We start from the raw sequence: 17,999 nt of genomic DNA, 5'->3' as shown, positions 1-17,999 counted from the left end.
AGTGGAAACATACTGGTCAATGGCTAGTATGACATACTATTAGGGAATTAAAAATGTATTGGAGTGGGAGTTCTCTTTTACTCTGTGGAGAAAAGGTAAAATAACGAGATCCTAGTAGTTAATTGGAGGTCAAACTGCAGTCATGTCTAACAGTGTAAGAAGTAGTATCTTTATATTTTGCACAGATTATTAAGGTGTTGAGTTTTTCTTTTGTGGTTTTTGCCTTTTTTTTTTCATTTAACTACCTACTCAACTGAATCAGGGTGAACTTGGCCTTCCTGCTTTGTTGGTACAGGTTAGTTGTGTGTTCTTTTACAGGTGCTAGCCAAAGAATTTTTACCAATTGTCAGGTGGTATGTGATGAACATAAATGCAAAAGAAGCAGCCAGAAGGTGTAAAGTACTTTGTTACACGGTGTAACAAGTCATTTGAAGCATGAGGTAGCCAGTGTCAGGGAATATCAGTACTCCAAGTGGGTAATAATGAAAGAACAATATCTGCCCTTCTTCCCAGTGGCTGCAGAGACTCAACTTCCATACTGTTTCAGAGAAAAGGAGGAGGTAAGGAAAATCATTCTAACCTTAACAAAGTCAGGTGTGCATTCTTTAGGAAGAATGGACTCCAGATAATCATTTCTATGTTAATAAGACCAAGTAGCATTCCTGGGAGGGATGGACTTCTTAAATATCTTGTAAACTGTTGCACTTGACATTCTGGTGGGGCCTGTAGGAGTGGCACACCCAGTATTATCTTAGCTCAGAAGTGGGAGATAGAAACTAGAGACTGCTAGTTTTTGGCCAAAGGTCCCTTTTGTTAGCATGAACTTCTTAGACCTCCCAAACATTAATCTTCCACCACATGATGTTTTTGTTTTGTTTTAATATGACTTTAAGAGAAAAAGGGAACAGATGCTAGTCATACTTGACAGTTAAAATAAAATGGTGTAATACTGCCTTGCACGGTCACTTCACGTGAAGTTCCTGGTTGTCATCCCTGAGATCTGCTGATCCTGCATTCTTGAGCTGATACTCCACACCCTTGTGAGAAACATTTATTTCTCTGCTTGTCTGTCTGTTATCCCTTCACTTACAATCTGTCTGTCTTGCCTGCTCCTTTACAAAATTAAAACAAGTTTCAGAAGCACTGTTGGTATCAATCATTTCCTTGACAGGAATATAATATATGTTACCGTGTACACTTTCCAGCACTAGCATCTGATTCAATATTTTTTTTTATCATGGTGTAAAAACATTGTTTCATTGATCATCTTTATGGAATTAATTCGTAATGCGAAATTAAGAAGATAGGAATGTTGTCTATTAATTACAAAAAGATGGATCTTGTGTTTCTATGACAGCATATATTTGGTAGTGATAAACAAGTTCTCAGTCTTCCACATCGTAATTTAATTCTAACCTAGCCCATTTAAAACCCTTTTTTTTCTGATTTCAAATGGAACCAAAGTATTCTGTAACTTGTTTTAGTGAGTTGGGTTAAAATCAAGGCTTCTGCTGGATAAATGCCTGTGTTCTAAGGCAATATATGAAAAAAGTGTGCTTTGCTTATATTAAGTATGTGAAATAAAAGGTCCTTGTATTGGAAGTTAAGTTCAGCCTATCTATCTTTCATTCAGTGTCTGTGTTGGTTACATTGCATTTTCCTTTGGTTCAGGCTGAATTTATTTACCTAATCCAAGTTGTAATAAAACGTAACTTAGCAACTGTGTATATAGGAATATTAACCTAAGGACAGAGTGAAGGAACTCTTTTCCCAGTAAGAGAAAAAAATAAAAAGTTTTATTGACCTCATATTAAATAAATGTGTACACAGTTCTGGTAACTAGAAAAATTAGATGTTTTCTGGTTAGTTGTTACAATTTTGTGCAACTTGAATCATCATTCCGAAGTACTACCAAAACTTCTGTTAGACCAGTTAGACATAAGTCTGCCTGAGTGCTACCTCCATGGATAGCGGTTAGTACCTTCGTGATATCTATTATATTGCATGATAAATAGATTAAGTAGTGACAGGGAGGAGATGCTGCATTTTGTACCGTATTTGGAAAGCCTGACAATCCAGTGTCAATCAACTTTTTCTACTAGATAACCTTTCACTTTTATAACACCAATTTTCAAATAGCATGTAATTGTATCTCATTTGTTTGTTGTTCACATCCAGAGTTTAGCATTTACCTTGGGTGACTTTTACAGGCAGTTCACTTCAATGCTGTCAATGTATGTTTGGGGGAGCATGTTTTCCAACTTAAAAATGTGTCTAATTTTTCAGTTTTGTTTTTTTTTTTTTTCAAAATACTGATGAATAAATCTTCAATATTGATTCCTCATGGATCTACCTTACTGTGAACGAAAGTGCCTCAGGAAAGCTAAAAACTTTCTAGTCCCTGACAGTCACAGTATGTATTCCTTTTAGTATTTAAGGTTTTCAACTCTTTTCATTAACATCTCAAAGCTGATGAGATGGTTTATATTTCTAATACTACAGAATTGCTGGTCATATTGTATTGTATTGTTAAAATTTTCTGGTTCCATTTAGGTTTTTGTTACAGAAATGAAGCAACAAACAAAAAGCTGGTACACAAACTTGCATGTGAATTCCAAAATGAAAGTCATACTCCGTATTGCTTCAATATTGATGTGCAGTATTGTTGAAACACATTTATTATAAAAATAAAGACAAATGTGTGTCATACTAATCTAAGGACTGGCATTGCTGCAGAGAATGCTCTGGAAAAAATACTTCTGGCTTCCTGCAAAGCTGCTGAATTGGAAGTGGGAAAGACCACTCAATCTGGAGGGAGGACTGCATCCTCTGCCAGGGTCTTATCCCTTTGGCAAAACTATGTTAGGAAACTTGTTGAGGCCTGGGCTCTTTTAAATCTGCTTTGTGGACAACTGTGCAGTCAGGCACCACAAGTTGTCATGAAGATGTTTCTGTCCTTTTTGCTTCACAAATATTTCTGTCTGTGATAAAACAAGATTTATGGCTGGCAATTCAATCTAAGAACATCCTTGAAACACAGAATGTCAGGATGCTTCATCACCAGCAAAGAGAACGGACAACACCGTTTTTTTTTCAACTTTGGTCATGATCTATATTTCATTTGACAGTTTGTGGGGAAACGCCTGAAATTTGGCCTTTTAATTAAAATATATAAGATACGTAATAGACGTTAGCACATGGAGGTTTTCTCTTTCCCTGTTCAGTTAATTTATAGCACACTGTAAGTGCTGTTTCTGTGTTAGCACTCCAAGCTTATTATTTTTTATTTTGTTAACTATGTAATTGTGGACTTCTGTTAATTTAGAGCTGTACCACATTTTGCCTGAATATGGAACAGCCTTTTTTTTTTTTTTTAAAAAAAAAAATAAAGTTAAAGTTTAGCCTAGAATTACACTAATATCACTAATATTGCTGTAGGTGGAAAATTTGTTGTAATTTTGAGGACTCTTTAAAAAAATAAAAATGAAGAGGGTAAATGTCCTACTGCATTGCGTTGTTGAAAAAGTCAAATTCAGGCAGATGGTTCTCTGTTTTTCTGTGATAATCCTATCTTTGGTGATATACTTAAGGCATCTTTATTCTTATCACTAAGATTCTTGGTGAATTTCCTTCTTAGGTGATGGTTTCACATCACAATAGCTAAAATCATATCCATAAACCAGGTCCTTATGAGAGACTTCATCCAAGTATGACTCATGAACTGTGACAGTATTCCAAATGTCGTTTTTTCCCAGAGATTTATGTAAGAGTTCTCTCATTCTCCTGTTTTCTTTGGATGTGGATTCCCAAATGACTTCAAGTTCACCTTCCACTTTTCTAGGAAAAAAAATTAACAGCAATCTTAATTTTAAAACCACTTTAAGCACTATGTAATTACAATATATGCATAACTAAATTATACAACATGTGTATTTAGATGCTTGAAATGTTCTGATTGAATTTTTATTGTTTTTAAAGGCCGGTAAATATAATGTTAGGAGAGGACGCGATCAGGAAGATTTCTGACCCACATAATGAGTTGGATTAAGTCTACACAAAAGAGTGGTGCTTGTGAGTTTCAAATATTATGACCATCTTTGAATCAGGCTCTGCTGTGACTGCAGTTCTGCTTCCTGTAATAGGTATGTTTCTGTAATGAGTGCCCTTTTTTTTTCTGCCAGATGCCAGGAGTTCTGTATCTTGTCCACTCAGAAGCTAAAAAAAACAGTTTGCTCAAACAGACGGTCGGTTCAGATTGTGCTCAGCTAAATGCCTCTTTGTGGAGGCCAAACAGAAGCGATGTCAACTTTTGGGTTGGTTTAGTTGTTGGTGGTGAGTGGGGATATGAAGAACAGTCCTGAAGGCATTATGTCATTCTTTGTATGCTCATTTCTCTGACTGCATGAATGAATTATTTATTGTTCTTCTCAAGAAAAAGGTTACTTGTGAGCATGGCAGCTAATGCTGTTTAATAATGCAGTATATTCTAGCCACTGACTTTTTAGTGAGTTACACCTGGTCATAGTTAAGCACTTGGGTTTCCTCTGACTCACTTCTAATATATGTCAAAATACAATTTAATCAGTAAATTGAGATTACTTGAAGTGGAAAACAAAACCATTGCATGGTTTTGTTTGCTTATCTACTGAGTTTGCTTATCTACTTTCTAAGGCCAACACTCTTTTTTTAAAAAGAAGAAAAAAAAACCTGTTGAATTGTTAATGCTCATATGATTCTGAGGGAAAGTCAGAAGTAAGAAGATAAAACCAAAGTTCACTGAATTCTGAGTTGTAGTTCAATGTTGTCAGCAAGGCTGACAAATGGGACAGGTATCAGACCATCCAAGCTATATGCTCATTGTCACTCTACACACACAGTTCAATAGCAACCACGTCAATTTTTGAAAAAAGTAGTTCAAAGAGAGGTTTTAAAAGCACCAACATGGTTAGAATGACATCAATATTGAGAAAGCATACATGTAGAGGGAATTGTGTATCTGAACTCTTCTTGGAGGATTAATTTTTAAACAAAGCTGACAGATGCAGAATCTGAAAGTGTTTGCTGACTTTGCTTTGGAATGAGCAGACAAATCGTGTTGTTGTCAAGGAAGCATATTGCAGATAATCCTGGCTTTGCATGCAATATACTACAGTCAGAAGTAAGTCTTCAGTGTGGCATAATAGGTTTTATAGCTCTGTTTTTTCTGGTGAGCATCTAAGGAGCAGCAGTTAGTCTAATTGTAGTTAGGATAGCGTGGGGTTTTGTTTCTGCAGGGTTTTTTTTACCATCAATTTTTATTTTTTTTTAACAACAATCAAAAGCTAAAAATACATTCTGCTTATGTTGGGGAGGGAGTAGTCTTTTTGTCCTTCCCACAAAAATGAGTTTGTATATGTTTTTAGTATTTCTGCAACTATATACTTAATTTTCTCTGTCTGCTAACTGTACGTTTTCATATAACCTGTATTGTGTGTTGTTTAGAAGACTTCCAGTACTACATACTATTTTTTTCAAAGTTTTGCAGTGTTTCAGCATCATTCTACTTACAAACCTTGTAGAGCTTCACAAAAGCAATCCTACTTTGTTATTCAGTGGATTGCAATAGCAGTAAGTCTGTCACTGTCTTTGATTACCTTTCTTAGACTTTGAGAAAAATCTAAAGGTTTAAAGGATAACCGTAAATATATTTTTTCTTGAATATAATTTCAAATGTGTTCATGTTTCACTTGCAAGCCATACAGGCACATACAGGAAATACCAACAGTTAGAGAACAACCATAATGCAATTTTTAATATATTAGGTCATAGATGTAATTATTTGAGAAACCGTTGTTCAACATTAGGAATGCCAATACAAATCAACAGGGTTTTGAGCTCTATAGTGCATATGGCATGCCTGGACTGAAGTAGTTTATAGTACAGCTCGACTGCTGTTGATAGTCATAAAAATTAGTTAATATATATATTTTTTTAATTCTGAAAGTGGCAAATCTGTCACCTGTTAACAAAACGGTAAGGTAGATTCAAAAGGAAATACATCAAATGTGTACTTAACAGATTCATGTAATTTACTACTAGTCTGTTGAGGCGGGAGGACAGGAAAGGTGTTCAGCCTTCAGTAGAAGATGCTATTAAATAACTAACATATGTCTTGATTATTTTTAGACTCCTAAATCATTAGAGACTAGGCTCAGATTGGTATTTTTCATACATATTGATTTTCTTGATATTAAAAAACTTGTAAGAATAAATTTCTCCTTCAAAGGGTGTTTTTAGGAGTTGAGATGGATGGAATTAAGAGTATTTCAGCATTTTCATTATAGCTATAACAGGAACGAGAAAATAATACACTGTTTGAGGCTCTGGTGGAAAACAAGAGCCTTCTGCTGTGCACAGTTGACTGCCCCCAACCCCTTTTTCCCTGTTATATCTAATTGGATTACTTCTGCCTATGACTGACATACCTTTTTTGCTGCAGCACTTCGTTAAGGGTTTCCTGTTTGTCTTCTAGTAAATGCTGCAGGTACTTCAGTTCTTGCTGGTACTGAGCAGTCTTCCCGGCAAATTCTTTCTCCTGCTCAGTCATTTTAAGACTGATATCTCCAAGCTTCTCAGCTGCTTTCTTTTTATAGAGCTGTAAAAATTAATAGGAAAAATGTGATGACAGCAGAAATAAGAACAACTTACTACCAATAAAAGAAGCTTTGCGAGTTAGCAGTTTGGTCAATGATGCCTTGCATTGATATATCAGGTAGGTTACTTATGTGTATGTGTTTTGTTTTTTTTAACCTATTTGTTATTTGAAGGCATTACATTTGTATTTTGCCACCTTGGGCAGGGACACCTTCTACTATATCAGTTTGCTGAAAGCGACATGGTACTTACCAGTTGTCCAAGTCGTATTTATCCATGTATGCTATAAGAAAGTGTGTTCTGCTCTTTAATCTTAATACTAAGATTACTATTTGCAGGAAGAAGGGGATAACACAGCTGGAAGTGGTACTATTTTTCCTCTAGAGCTGAAATGGGTAGTCTGCCCATTGTCATGGCACACTAGGAATATAGGAAGCACCCGAGAAGAACAGTGATGATGGATATAGCAGCTGGGACTGAAGAGGACATAATCTACAGTCTTATAAAGTAATTTCAAAAAGGTATGTTTTGAGCACCGTGTTTCTTTTATACTATGTGTACTGAATTACTTGGCAGCTATTTATGTTGTTCACATGCACATTTTTCCAGTATAACTCTTGCTTTAAACAGAGCTGGTAAGCTAAATGATTTTCATCTAAAGTAAAACTAAATAATTAGGTGTGAACTAATTTTTTGGTTATATAAAGACTTCCTTTTTCCTTTACCGTTTAGTGTTTCCCGAGTTGCTATGAGTCAGAAATGTTCCTTGTATTTTCAAAAAAAGAAGGAAAAAAGCAGGAATAGACTCTAGATGAAAGAGCCCTGTGTACAGAGACTTAATCTATGGTCTCATAAAGTTAGATGCAAAGCATCTATCCCTCAGTGCAGATTACTGTTGATAGGAATGATATGAAGAAGCACCATTGTTTCATTCATATGCCTTGGTGTGCGCAACTAGATTACCTTCTGCATCCTGTCAGCTATGCAATGATTACAGGTGATTCTGAAACAAACAATCCTTAGTGTTGAGGGATTGCTTGGAGCAAACCATTAGCATTTTCTCTTAGCAGTAATTTTGTGCTCCAACTGCAGTATGTAGCAAAGTGGAAGGAAAAATAAAATAGCCAGTCTGGGGGGTAAAGTTACCTGAAAATGTAATCCCAATGGGAGAGGCCAGATATCTTCAGTATAAAGGTTGCTTCTACCTATATTTATAAAAACTTTATCATTGATAAAAAAAGTATTACCAATAGAAATTCAGAATCCATGAAACAACTTGATACGACTTCTTTTTGACAGTGTGCCCAAATGATGAACTGGAGTGCAAAATCTGTTATCAGAATTACAATCTTCACAGTTGTAAACCCAAAATTTTGAACTGTCTTCGCAGAATTTGTGCTAGATGTTTGAATAACATACTACTTATAGGAGGCGGATCTCTGCATTATCTGTCTCTCATGTTGCTACGAGATTGAGTTGCACAAAGATGAAGTTAAAGCACTCCCTAACGATAAAAACATTATGTCCAAATTCCTATTAAAAGAGCAGCATGGAATTCTAACTGTGATGAAGTAGTTTTAACACCAAAAAACTTGGCTTCCCTAAGCTCTTCCCATGAATCACCCAACTGCTTAGTAATTATGATTATGGAAGTACAAAGAGACTCCCCAAGGACTTCCAGTCAATCTGCTGCCTTAGATTACTATGCTGACCATAGCATTGAGTCAGCATCTGCAAGTTTGCAGAGTCAGCTGGATCAAGATCTCTTTTCCAAGCTACGCAATCGTGTACCTACAATACTGGTATGGCTGATTGGATATATATTTTTTTTATTTTTTTTTTTTTTTTTACTTTGGTTCCCTCCCTGTTGGAATCTATTTACTAGTGATTGAAAAAGTAACCCTAGGTATTGTGGGTGTGTTTTGTTCCCTCAAGTCTTACTGTATGTCTCATGTATGGCTTCTGCCAGTGCCTCTGCCAGGAAATTTGTGACTGCTTTTCAAAAAGTTGATATGCAGATTTTTTTAATCAGTTAGTAAATATTTAACTGAACCATAAAATAATTTAATCAGACTCTAACACTTATGCTCTAAGCATTTTTAATAGTCTATAACTTCAGAAAGCTTTCTGATGATCTTTGAGCTTTCTTTTAGCATAAATGTATTTTTGTGAAAGCACAATAATTTGTGTTATTTCTCTAGTAGTCACAACATGGTGAGTTTTTTTAACTTTTTTTTTTCTTTTTTACTAAAAAGATAGTGTCTACTATTGCCTGTTCCGAAAGTGACAGTTTTAGACCACCAGCATGTGAATGAAAACCAACTGTGAAGAGATAGTTGAAGGCTATTTAAAACAATTGTTAAACAAAACCATTTTTATCAAATGCATGCTCACTGTTTAAAAAACAAAAAAGATCAGAAGTGCTGCATATAATATGCTTAAAAATGTCCCGTTGCAAGATAGTTCATGTTATATATGATTAATGAGATAGAAAGAATACCAGTGGAAAAACTTAAACATTTGAGTTGAAACTTTTCTGATGATGAAGGGAAATAAAGTTACATTAAATATTCTGCTCCATAATCAGTAGTTTTTTTCAGGTGAGTTCTGAGTTATAACAAATATGACAAAGAATCATGTAGTTGAATCTTAAAAGGCCAACTAAAGAACAATTTCTTCAAGTAAGCTTTAATATTTTCATGATTTAGTAAGCCTGAAAAATTGTCTAACAAAAGAATACCAAAAGATGTTTTGTTTCCTTAACGTAATTCCTGAGCAAAAATTATTTTTCTGAATATTTGTATACAATCTATTTGAGACTTGTTCCACTGTTCTATATGGTTGTACTGATAACCTACAAAACATGTTGTACAGTGAATGACTTAAAAGGTTTTCAGTAATTGCTAAGTCCCAAACTAAAAATGGGTACCTATAAAGAGAATCACTTAATTTGCTACCTAGCTCAAGCATACACAGTTTAAAATTGATAATAGAGCTGTGTATATTAAACATCTACATTGTTTTAGGTTTAATTTAAAGCTCAAAGGGTTATTGCTAAAAGGATTTTACACTTATTGTGTTTAAAAACAGGTCTGCTTGATCTTGAAGGTTCTCAGTGAAAAACAAGAAAAAACATGGGATTTTTGTTCATTTACTTTACCCAAAAGAATTTGCAAAACAGTAACAACTCTAGACCAGAAAAATCAGATCCACTTCGTCTGCAAAGCACACGTGACTTCAGAGGAAAGTGATCTAAAGGGAATAGAATTGCCAGGTTTTTGAATGACAACTGTCTGTCTACAGGGGTATGTGCCATACATTTGCAGTGAAGAATGGCTGTTCCACCTAGTCATTCTTTTTTCCTTTCCTCCAGTAACAATTGCAGTGATGTGAAAGAAGTCCCACAAAATCTGTTGACATGTACTCTTTCTGCCATGCATCTGACCTGCACCATGGTTTTGGAGTAGTTTGTGGACACTGAGATATGAGGCAATGAATTCACCAAAAGGTAAGCTATGATGCCTTATCTTTTAGGCACTTGTAAGGAACTCAAACCTGTATGTAGGCTAGAAGCTTTTCTCTCATTCTAATCTGAGGACTGTATGCTCTAGTGCATATGATAAATTTTATATTTATTATCTTGTATCTCATTATAATAGCTAAAAGTCAATGCAGAATACTCCTTTCTAAGATAACAGCTAATGTAACACAAACTAGGAAGTTATATCACCTTCTCACAAAAATGTGTACGTTTTAAGTACTATTACCAATGAAGACAGATCTTGTCTTAATACCTTGTAACAGGTTCACCCTGCAACTTGGTACAAGGGGCAGTTATTCCAGCTGCAGTTCCTTGAAGCAGCTGATAGTGGTATTCCTCTGGCTTACTAATCAAACTAATGAGATCTTTAACCTATTTTATTAAATTAAGTAGGAAGTGTGTAATCTTGAAGAATGCTGTTGTTCAAGTTTCCTGGTTGCTAGAATTGTGCGTTAACTGTGGAAGTAAACAAATCTTCCAAGTAAAGAATTTATTGCCTTTCCACGTTCCCCTGAATTTTTATTGACAGCACTTAAAGTGGAGGGGTGATATGCATTACATATTAGGATTAGAAAAGTCTTGATTAAAAAGAACCGAACTTAAAAATTTGACAATGTTTGTATTTAAACTTAGGATTTTAAATAAAAATAAAAAAAAGTAAAACAAAGGAATACCCAGAACTTCTCATAAATCACTACAGACAACAAAGTAATAAAGCTTCTATTTAGAAAAGTGGATTACTTGACTGGAGGTGTTCAAGAAATTAAGGTATTCTCAGCAAAAAGGTGATTGAACTTTGCTAAAAGTTACAGTTAGTATGATAGTCAAGAAGTACATGATATTTTAAGTTCCTGTAAGGTGGTTTTGACTGTTTAAGTCCTAAGCTATACTGACACAAATTAAGAACAAGAAAGTTTTGCCAGTAGTTTGTCAGTTTTTTCTAAATAGACTATAAATAATGTTTTTAAATATTGCTGTTTCTAGTTTCCATTAGCAGTTGATAGTGGTTGTTTTTTTAAAAGGATTTTTATCTGATTTCTTTGTGATCTGATCTCTTTATGAGATTTCTTTGAAGTACTACACCTCTTGCTTTATGTGATACACAATACTGAAAAAACACATATGCGTAGAAACTGTGAGGTTATACCTCAAACGCTATTGCTTAAGTGTTTACCTTGAATTACTGTAGCACTAAAGATATTAAAACATAAGAGTTTCAAATGTATTTCAGACTAAACATTGTTATAATGCAATTACATGTTATGTTTTGTATTTGCTTAGATAATCCTAAAGATAACCTGTGATGCATTAGGCTAGATGATTGAACATACTCTGAGTTTCTAAACTGCCTACCCTTTGGTCACATAAAAGTACTGTATACTCAAGATAGTTTTTCACTTCTAAATCTAATTGCAAAGGATTTCAAGTTGAAACATTAGCAGAGAGTGGACAAAAAAAAAGTAGAATAATTGGACTACATTACTGAGCAAAAATCAGAAGTGCTATTTTATTTGTATTTTATCATTTTTACAACTTGTCATAATTTTCTGGGTAATGGTGTTAATGCAGTGACCTAGCAGATACACAATATGAAAACAAAATGGAAAATGTCATTTACAAAAACTGATGATTCATTTCATTTTTAAAAAACTACTGACTTCTCTTATTTAAAAAGATAAAAGTTTTTACAAAATACATAGGTTAGAAATACTGCTTACCTTAACTTTTTCTTGCAGCCTTCCTAAGCGTAGACTGCCTTCTACTATTTTGTTGAGAACACCATGATTCTCATTTTCCAAACACCTGGCCTGCAAACATATATATCAAATTACATACATTGAAGGCAAATCTATTCTGAGTCTTAAGAACCAAGATGGAGAAAGAATCTTCAAAATTATGCTAATAATGTCTAATTAATAATTTATTAACTGGCTGTGAATACGATCACTAACAAAATAATACCTTGAAACACTTCTATTTTGAAAGGATCATAGATATATTAATATTGCAAACCAAACCAATTCTGTACATTCATCGACAGGTGTATATATGTATGCTTAGGGATTCTATTTGTACAGCTGACCCTCCAGGTCAGAATCAGTCTTCTCTCAGAAAAACCCTTGAAACTGGCAGCAGTTCATGGCAGGAATTTGGCATGTGGCTTACAAAATGGTTTTGGCTCATCCCTGCCTCCATCACTTTGTAAGTAGTGAATGTTGAAGTAGGGAGAATGATAATAGACTTTTACTTAGACATCGTGCTCAGTGTTGTCTCTTAGTAATAATCAGTGTCCAGTTCTAAATTCAGCCCTCTGCCCCCCCCCCCCCCCAGTATTTTCTAGGTCTCCTCATTCAAAACCCTACCATCTTATCTGAGTACAGGATACCTGCAATCTAACTTTCTGCCAAGGTACGTTTCAAGTTCAGTGACTGAAATTAGGCACGGGTTGTTCAGATCCAATTCTAGCAGATAGCAAAGGAAACTGGATATTTTAAAGTTTTACTAGCATGAGACTATTTCAATAAAATAGGCTCTCAGAGCATTTCTGCTATTAACTCAGAATTAATTTAAATAATAATAAGTGAAAAGCTTCAGAAACGAGTACATATTTTTAACTGCTCTACGTAAAATAATCTTTTGTTGCTTCTATTCTATTTGCAAACATTTAAATAGCTCAATCAACTGGAATCATAGCTTTCTTTTACTATTAATTTGAATTATTAAGCGTTTTTTCTAGTAGGAGAACTGAAACATCAGTTAAGCCATATTAATTAAAGATAATTACCAAAAAAATAAGGTGATCACGTTCCTGAGCTATCTTCTCCACCAAACCAATAAGGTTTGTTAGATAGTGATGGGCTGCAACTTCTTTTTCTGTTGCTTCCTCCAACTGCTGTTTCAAAAGACCTATTTTCTTCTTTAATCTCCTATAAAATTAACATGAGACCCTTCAGATTGGAAACTAATAATGGAAGTTAAGGGAACTTCCATTGTAGATACAAATCAACTTGCACAAGTCTCAAAAACAATCAAGTATAGTGTTAAAGATGTACTGGCTCAAAGTATTTCAAGGGCTGAAAGTATCATTGCCTACAATTTTTTTTCAATAGTATGCTATATGAATAGTAATTATAGTAGATATTCAAAAGAGCAATTTCTGCAATAGCTACAAGTTCATATTTCTTAAGAAAAATAATATTATTTTTACTTTTGAAAGGTTTGTTCTACCTCTGAACCATTCACATGCACGAGAAGGTCTGCAAATACTGAAATATCCTGTTCTTCAGGTGAATACACAAATGATTAATCATCATAGCTAACTACTAGCATTGAAGATATATTCTTAATTTGCATGTAAAGACAGATATGTCTACGAAAACAAAAAATTTAGCAAAATTATTCAACAAGTAGGCCAAATAGGTGTGACAAAGATGTATTTGAGGAAACATGGCTGCTCTACAGTAGGTAGAAATGATACCGGGATGTGAAAAAAATATTTTTACAAATATTACTGCTATGGTATATTTTAGAAATTTAAGTATTGAGAAAATGATAACATAATATGAAGTGAAAAAGGAAAATAAACCTGTTTGTCTTTTGTGTCATTTCCATATCAGCTTCCAGGATCTTCTTGTCAGCCATGAAGTTATTTTTCTCTAAAAGCAGTTTCTTGTTCTGAGCTTGCATTGATGCTATCTTTCCCATTAGGTCTTCCACCTCAGAGCGCTTTTTCTCCTGCTCCTGTTGTAAATGGCTGCAAAACCAACCATTTAGTACACATGTCACATATACACCTGCTGTATTTTAAAGCCAAAATTATGGTAAGACACTCATGTTAAAGATATGAAAAAGGTACACTTGATAATGTTTAGTGGTGTCAAAAAGTGGTATTACAATCTGATGATGTATCAAATCATGAATGAAACATAACGTAGAAAAAATAATTCATCCTATCTGCATTTGAAATATTTTTTAACTATAAAATACATATTCTAGTTAAAATGCAGTCCTTTTATATTTTTCCCCTCAAAGAAATTACTAGCAATTATGAGAACTTTTCAGGAAGGTGTCGTACCAAGAAACAGTAACTTCAACTATCCTAGGCCTGGAAGCAAACAAATTTACAGGAAGCCTTTAGAAAAAATATACAAGGTATGCTGCATGGCAGCACTTCTGTTTCATGTCATTTTCATGCCTCTAGTGTTGGGATTTATTTCTAGAATTACAACGTTTTTGAAATAGTAACTTTTCTTTCTACTTTGGTAGTTATCTTTTATAGATTAAAAATTACTGGCATATTCCTACATACAAAGTGATGTATGCATGTAATGATCTGCTTATGTTAATATTTTGCAGAATTGTTTCTCTATGCACCATATACAAACTCATACCTTTTTAACTCATTCACCAAAGCAAAGTGCTCCTCTGCTGCTATTTTGCTATCCAGTTTTGCTTTCAGCTCTTCACAAGTAGTATGTAAAGCTTCCAGCTGCTTCTGGTACTCTGCTATCTGTTCTTCTTGACTCCGTTTTTTATCTTCTAAAATTATTATCTGCTTGGTCAATTTTGAAGCTTTTGGAAGGGGAAGAAAAAATTGGTTACAGCATAGTAATAACAATAACTAATTCAATCACCTAGTAGAACTCCAACTAAACCAATAATACATTAATTCATAGTTATTCAAAGCATTATGTGACTGTGGATTTTTCTTGTTTTTTAAATCCTAATCAGTTAGGATTTGGAATCCAAACAGTTTGGATTTTGCCTCAATTTGTTTAGGAGAAGTACCACATTTTTCCACAGTTAAGCAAAGAGTTCTATTATAAGTCTGATTTTCACTGAAATCTGCCTTTCCCCAATTCAAATCAGTAAACCTGACATTTCAGATAGTATCTAGACAGAATTCTTTTCTGAATAGCTTATGGTAGGTTAGAAGAGATTCTAAGAGGATATTCAAAGAATCTCTTCTGATCTCTAGCGCATTCTAGTGGTGTTATCAACATAACTATAGAACATTGACCAAGAAATTCAGTAGAGGACACTGCTACCCACAAAACTATGTTAAGCAAAGAGCCAACCAAAAGTCATAGATGCAGAGCTACCTACAGCTAATATCTCTTTTGACTTCAGGTAACTCAAACAAGGCCACATGTCTGTTTCAGAACATTTTCCTTTCTTTCTTAACACTCACATTCTTTCTTAAAGAAGAAAGAACACAGCTCAGTGTATTTCTAATACTGGTAGTGATTTTTTTTTTTTCAGACAGAATAATCTTTTTATTCTTTGGAAATGCTTGGAAAGTGAGAGATCAGATTAAAGGCAGTTTTCTATTCAAGAGGCTTCAAACTCAAGACTACCTCTTTTCAGGGCTATGAGCTGTTTGCTCATTGAAGCATCATTTTGTGCTGAAAAGTCTTTTAATTCATTTTGATTAATTCAGGAAAAGAACCTGAAATCAAACATGAGTTTTGTAGCCTAGCAGACAGGACACATCTACAGACTGTCTAGTTTCTGTTCACCAATCCACAGGTTCTTCCTATAGCATGTATTTCCATCACTTAATGCACTGCCAAAACAGTTAAGGTCAGGCTCTTATTTCCTTGTGAGAACTACAGCAATAAAAACAAAATCTGTCAGTCTAGTAGGAATTTTCTGCCAATTCACGCCAGATCAAGCTATTTTGAGACATGGAAAGCGGAACACTTGATTGGGGGTATTATATTCTCTCCAAAAGCTTTATATTAATGATACATAATTAAATGTTTTTCAAGGATATCCTAAACTGTGAATTAAGATTCACAGAATTCGTACCTTCAATCTTGCTTTTTAAACAGTTAACCTTTACTAAAAAATCTTACTTTCATTGTTAGGATTTTAAAACGTAACATGTCTGTCCTCTTTCTGATACACAGTCAGAAGTCTATTAACAAGAATTACCCAGAAGAATTTGCTCATACAAAACATAACCATTAGTAGAAAAATTAATTTTTAAGAAATTATATTCCTTGTCTTGCTTGTAAGCATTCAGTGTTCTGAATTCAATTCAATATCTAATAAACAGCAATAGATAACAAAACTGATCCATTACTTAACAGATGGATGTAAATTTAAGCAGTATCATGCTACTTATGATATAATCAACTACATTTTATTAGCAATAAACATGGGTTACATAGCAAGAAACAGCCTAAATTGAACATTTAAATAAACAAATACTACCTCACAAATATCAACCTGTAAAAAGTTAAGGAAAAGATCCAAAAGTACTTCTGTTTAACAGTTCACAAGTTATATAGTTACAAGTGACGTTGACATTACTTTTCATGATCAGCTGACAATCAGAGCTTGACTTCATTGTAATCTTACCTGTCTTCAGCTATGCATTGTATGCATGTATCAAGTTGTAAAAAAGCTAAACACCTCCACCACAGAAAACCTGCAGAACTACTTACAGTGTAAAATGTATAGTTGCCATGTCTAGCAATCCAGGCACTTACCTTCCTGAACATGCTGTCTGTGACTGTCTTTTGCTTTAGCATGTTGAATTTCAAGTTGCTCCATCAACAACCTGTTTTCTTCCAAGACCAGCGTGGCCTGAGTTTGTAGCTGATGCCTGCAATAACAAGCAGTTTATAAATAAAGTATTTCTAATTTTAATTTATGTCCAAAGGAAAAAAAAAACAAAACAAAAAAAAACCCCTGACTTCCAACAGTTTAAACTTTATCATATTTGAACCCCTTTCAAAAAGGAATGAAAAACCTTAATTGAAAGCTATCTCAGAATCCAGAGTAAGCTTATTACAGACATGAACTCTCAACCCTCAATACATAAGTTGTTTTTAAAAAATATTTAAAAATTTTGACTAATTAAAGCAAAAATTCACTGTGGAAAGAAGGAAAGATATGCATGTGTGAATTAAAATCACAGAATCAGTGTGGTTGAGGCTGGAAGGGACCTCTGGAGATCATCTGGTCCAACCCCCCTGCACAAGAGCCAGACATAGTTTTTCCTCAAGATCTATAATCTTAAACATTTGCACAGTACAAGCAAAACACTAATTTCTGGTAATATAACTTGCCATTCTGTAGTGGTAATAAAGTTATTTTTATTTAATTGCTTATGCAGGTCTTCATTCTCCTTCACCAACTCTTCAACTTGCACTTTAAAGTTCTTCATATCCTCCTGGAAGATAAAGGAATCCAAATCATAATAGCTGGAGGGAAATATTTTAACTTTGACATCAAAATACACATACCTGGGTACCTTTCTAATTCTCATGTTAACAGCATTTTATCTCACGAGTCACTCATCTTTAACTCAGATGTGCACACTTGATTTTTTTTCCAAGTGTGATTTGAATTAGGCAACTCACAGATCCTTAACATATGTATTCAAGCAGATTAATTCTGGAAATAACCAGATGATAGCATACATTTTCAGAATGAAATACTGCTTATTTTATGGCATAATTTTTGAAGGAAATATTCTCAAAAACTGTAATAGTTCTGCTCTGAAGCTCATGTAGTTCCTCAGATTTGGTCATACATGGGTGTAAATGATACCAGATGAGTGTCTTGGTAATCTTTGTTCATACTGTGAACAAAAGTAAACAAAGATTCTCAAGAAGCTAATAACCATTTTTTGAAGATTCAGTAACAGAAGATATTTCTAAAGAGCAAAAAGAGTCAGTACCCATGCCTTAAATAACTTGAAATAAATATTCTTCAGCCACAAAATCCATAGGCCTGCAACTGGTAGATACAGGGCACTGGATTCCCAGTTATGAATGGCAACAGTAAATTGTTTCAACATGGACTGACCGTT

At 34.2% G+C, this 17,999-nt stretch overlaps 1 protein-coding gene and 1 long non-coding RNA gene across 3 annotated transcripts in view; one reads left to right on the top strand and one right to left on the bottom strand.

Moving 5' to 3' along the window:
• LOC119718161 (uncharacterized) overlaps nucleotides 1-13,650 on the top strand; it is a 24,959-nt gene extending 11,309 nt beyond the window's left edge. The window contains exons 2-6 of the long non-coding RNA XR_005268904.2: nucleotides 3,979-4,142; nucleotides 6,972-7,154; nucleotides 10,007-10,141; nucleotides 12,506-12,583; nucleotides 13,392-13,650. This is a non-coding gene — a long non-coding RNA (uncharacterized lncRNA). The remainder of the gene's footprint in view (nucleotides 1-3,978; nucleotides 4,143-6,971; nucleotides 7,155-10,006; nucleotides 10,142-12,505; nucleotides 12,584-13,391) is intronic.
• The window catches only part of CEP89 (centrosomal protein 89), a 25,845-nt gene continuing 9,620 nt past the window's right edge, over nucleotides 1,775-17,999 (bottom strand). For both annotated transcript variants that reach the window (XM_027467184.3, XM_072043990.1), the window contains 8 exons: nucleotides 17,254-17,357; nucleotides 16,672-16,787; nucleotides 14,566-14,746; nucleotides 13,761-13,928; nucleotides 12,960-13,101; nucleotides 11,893-11,982; nucleotides 6,465-6,634; nucleotides 1,775-3,837 (listed from right to left, as the gene is read on the bottom strand). In XM_027467184.3, the coding sequence (XP_027322985.2) occupies nucleotides 3,609-3,837; nucleotides 6,465-6,634; nucleotides 11,893-11,982; nucleotides 12,960-13,101; nucleotides 13,761-13,928; nucleotides 14,566-14,746; nucleotides 16,672-16,787; nucleotides 17,254-17,357 (1,200 nt within the window). In that variant the 3' untranslated portion in view covers nucleotides 1,775-3,608. The remainder of the gene's footprint in view (nucleotides 3,838-6,464; nucleotides 6,635-11,892; nucleotides 11,983-12,959; nucleotides 13,102-13,760; nucleotides 13,929-14,565; nucleotides 14,747-16,671; nucleotides 16,788-17,253; nucleotides 17,358-17,999) is intronic.

The sequence above is a fragment of the Anas platyrhynchos genome, chromosome 12 (assembly GCF_047663525.1).
Source record: "Anas platyrhynchos isolate ZD024472 breed Pekin duck chromosome 12, IASCAAS_PekinDuck_T2T, whole genome shotgun sequence".
Lineage (NCBI taxonomy): Eukaryota > Metazoa > Chordata > Aves > Anseriformes > Anatidae > Anas > Anas platyrhynchos.
This window is presented reverse-complemented; position numbering and strand designations above follow the sequence as displayed.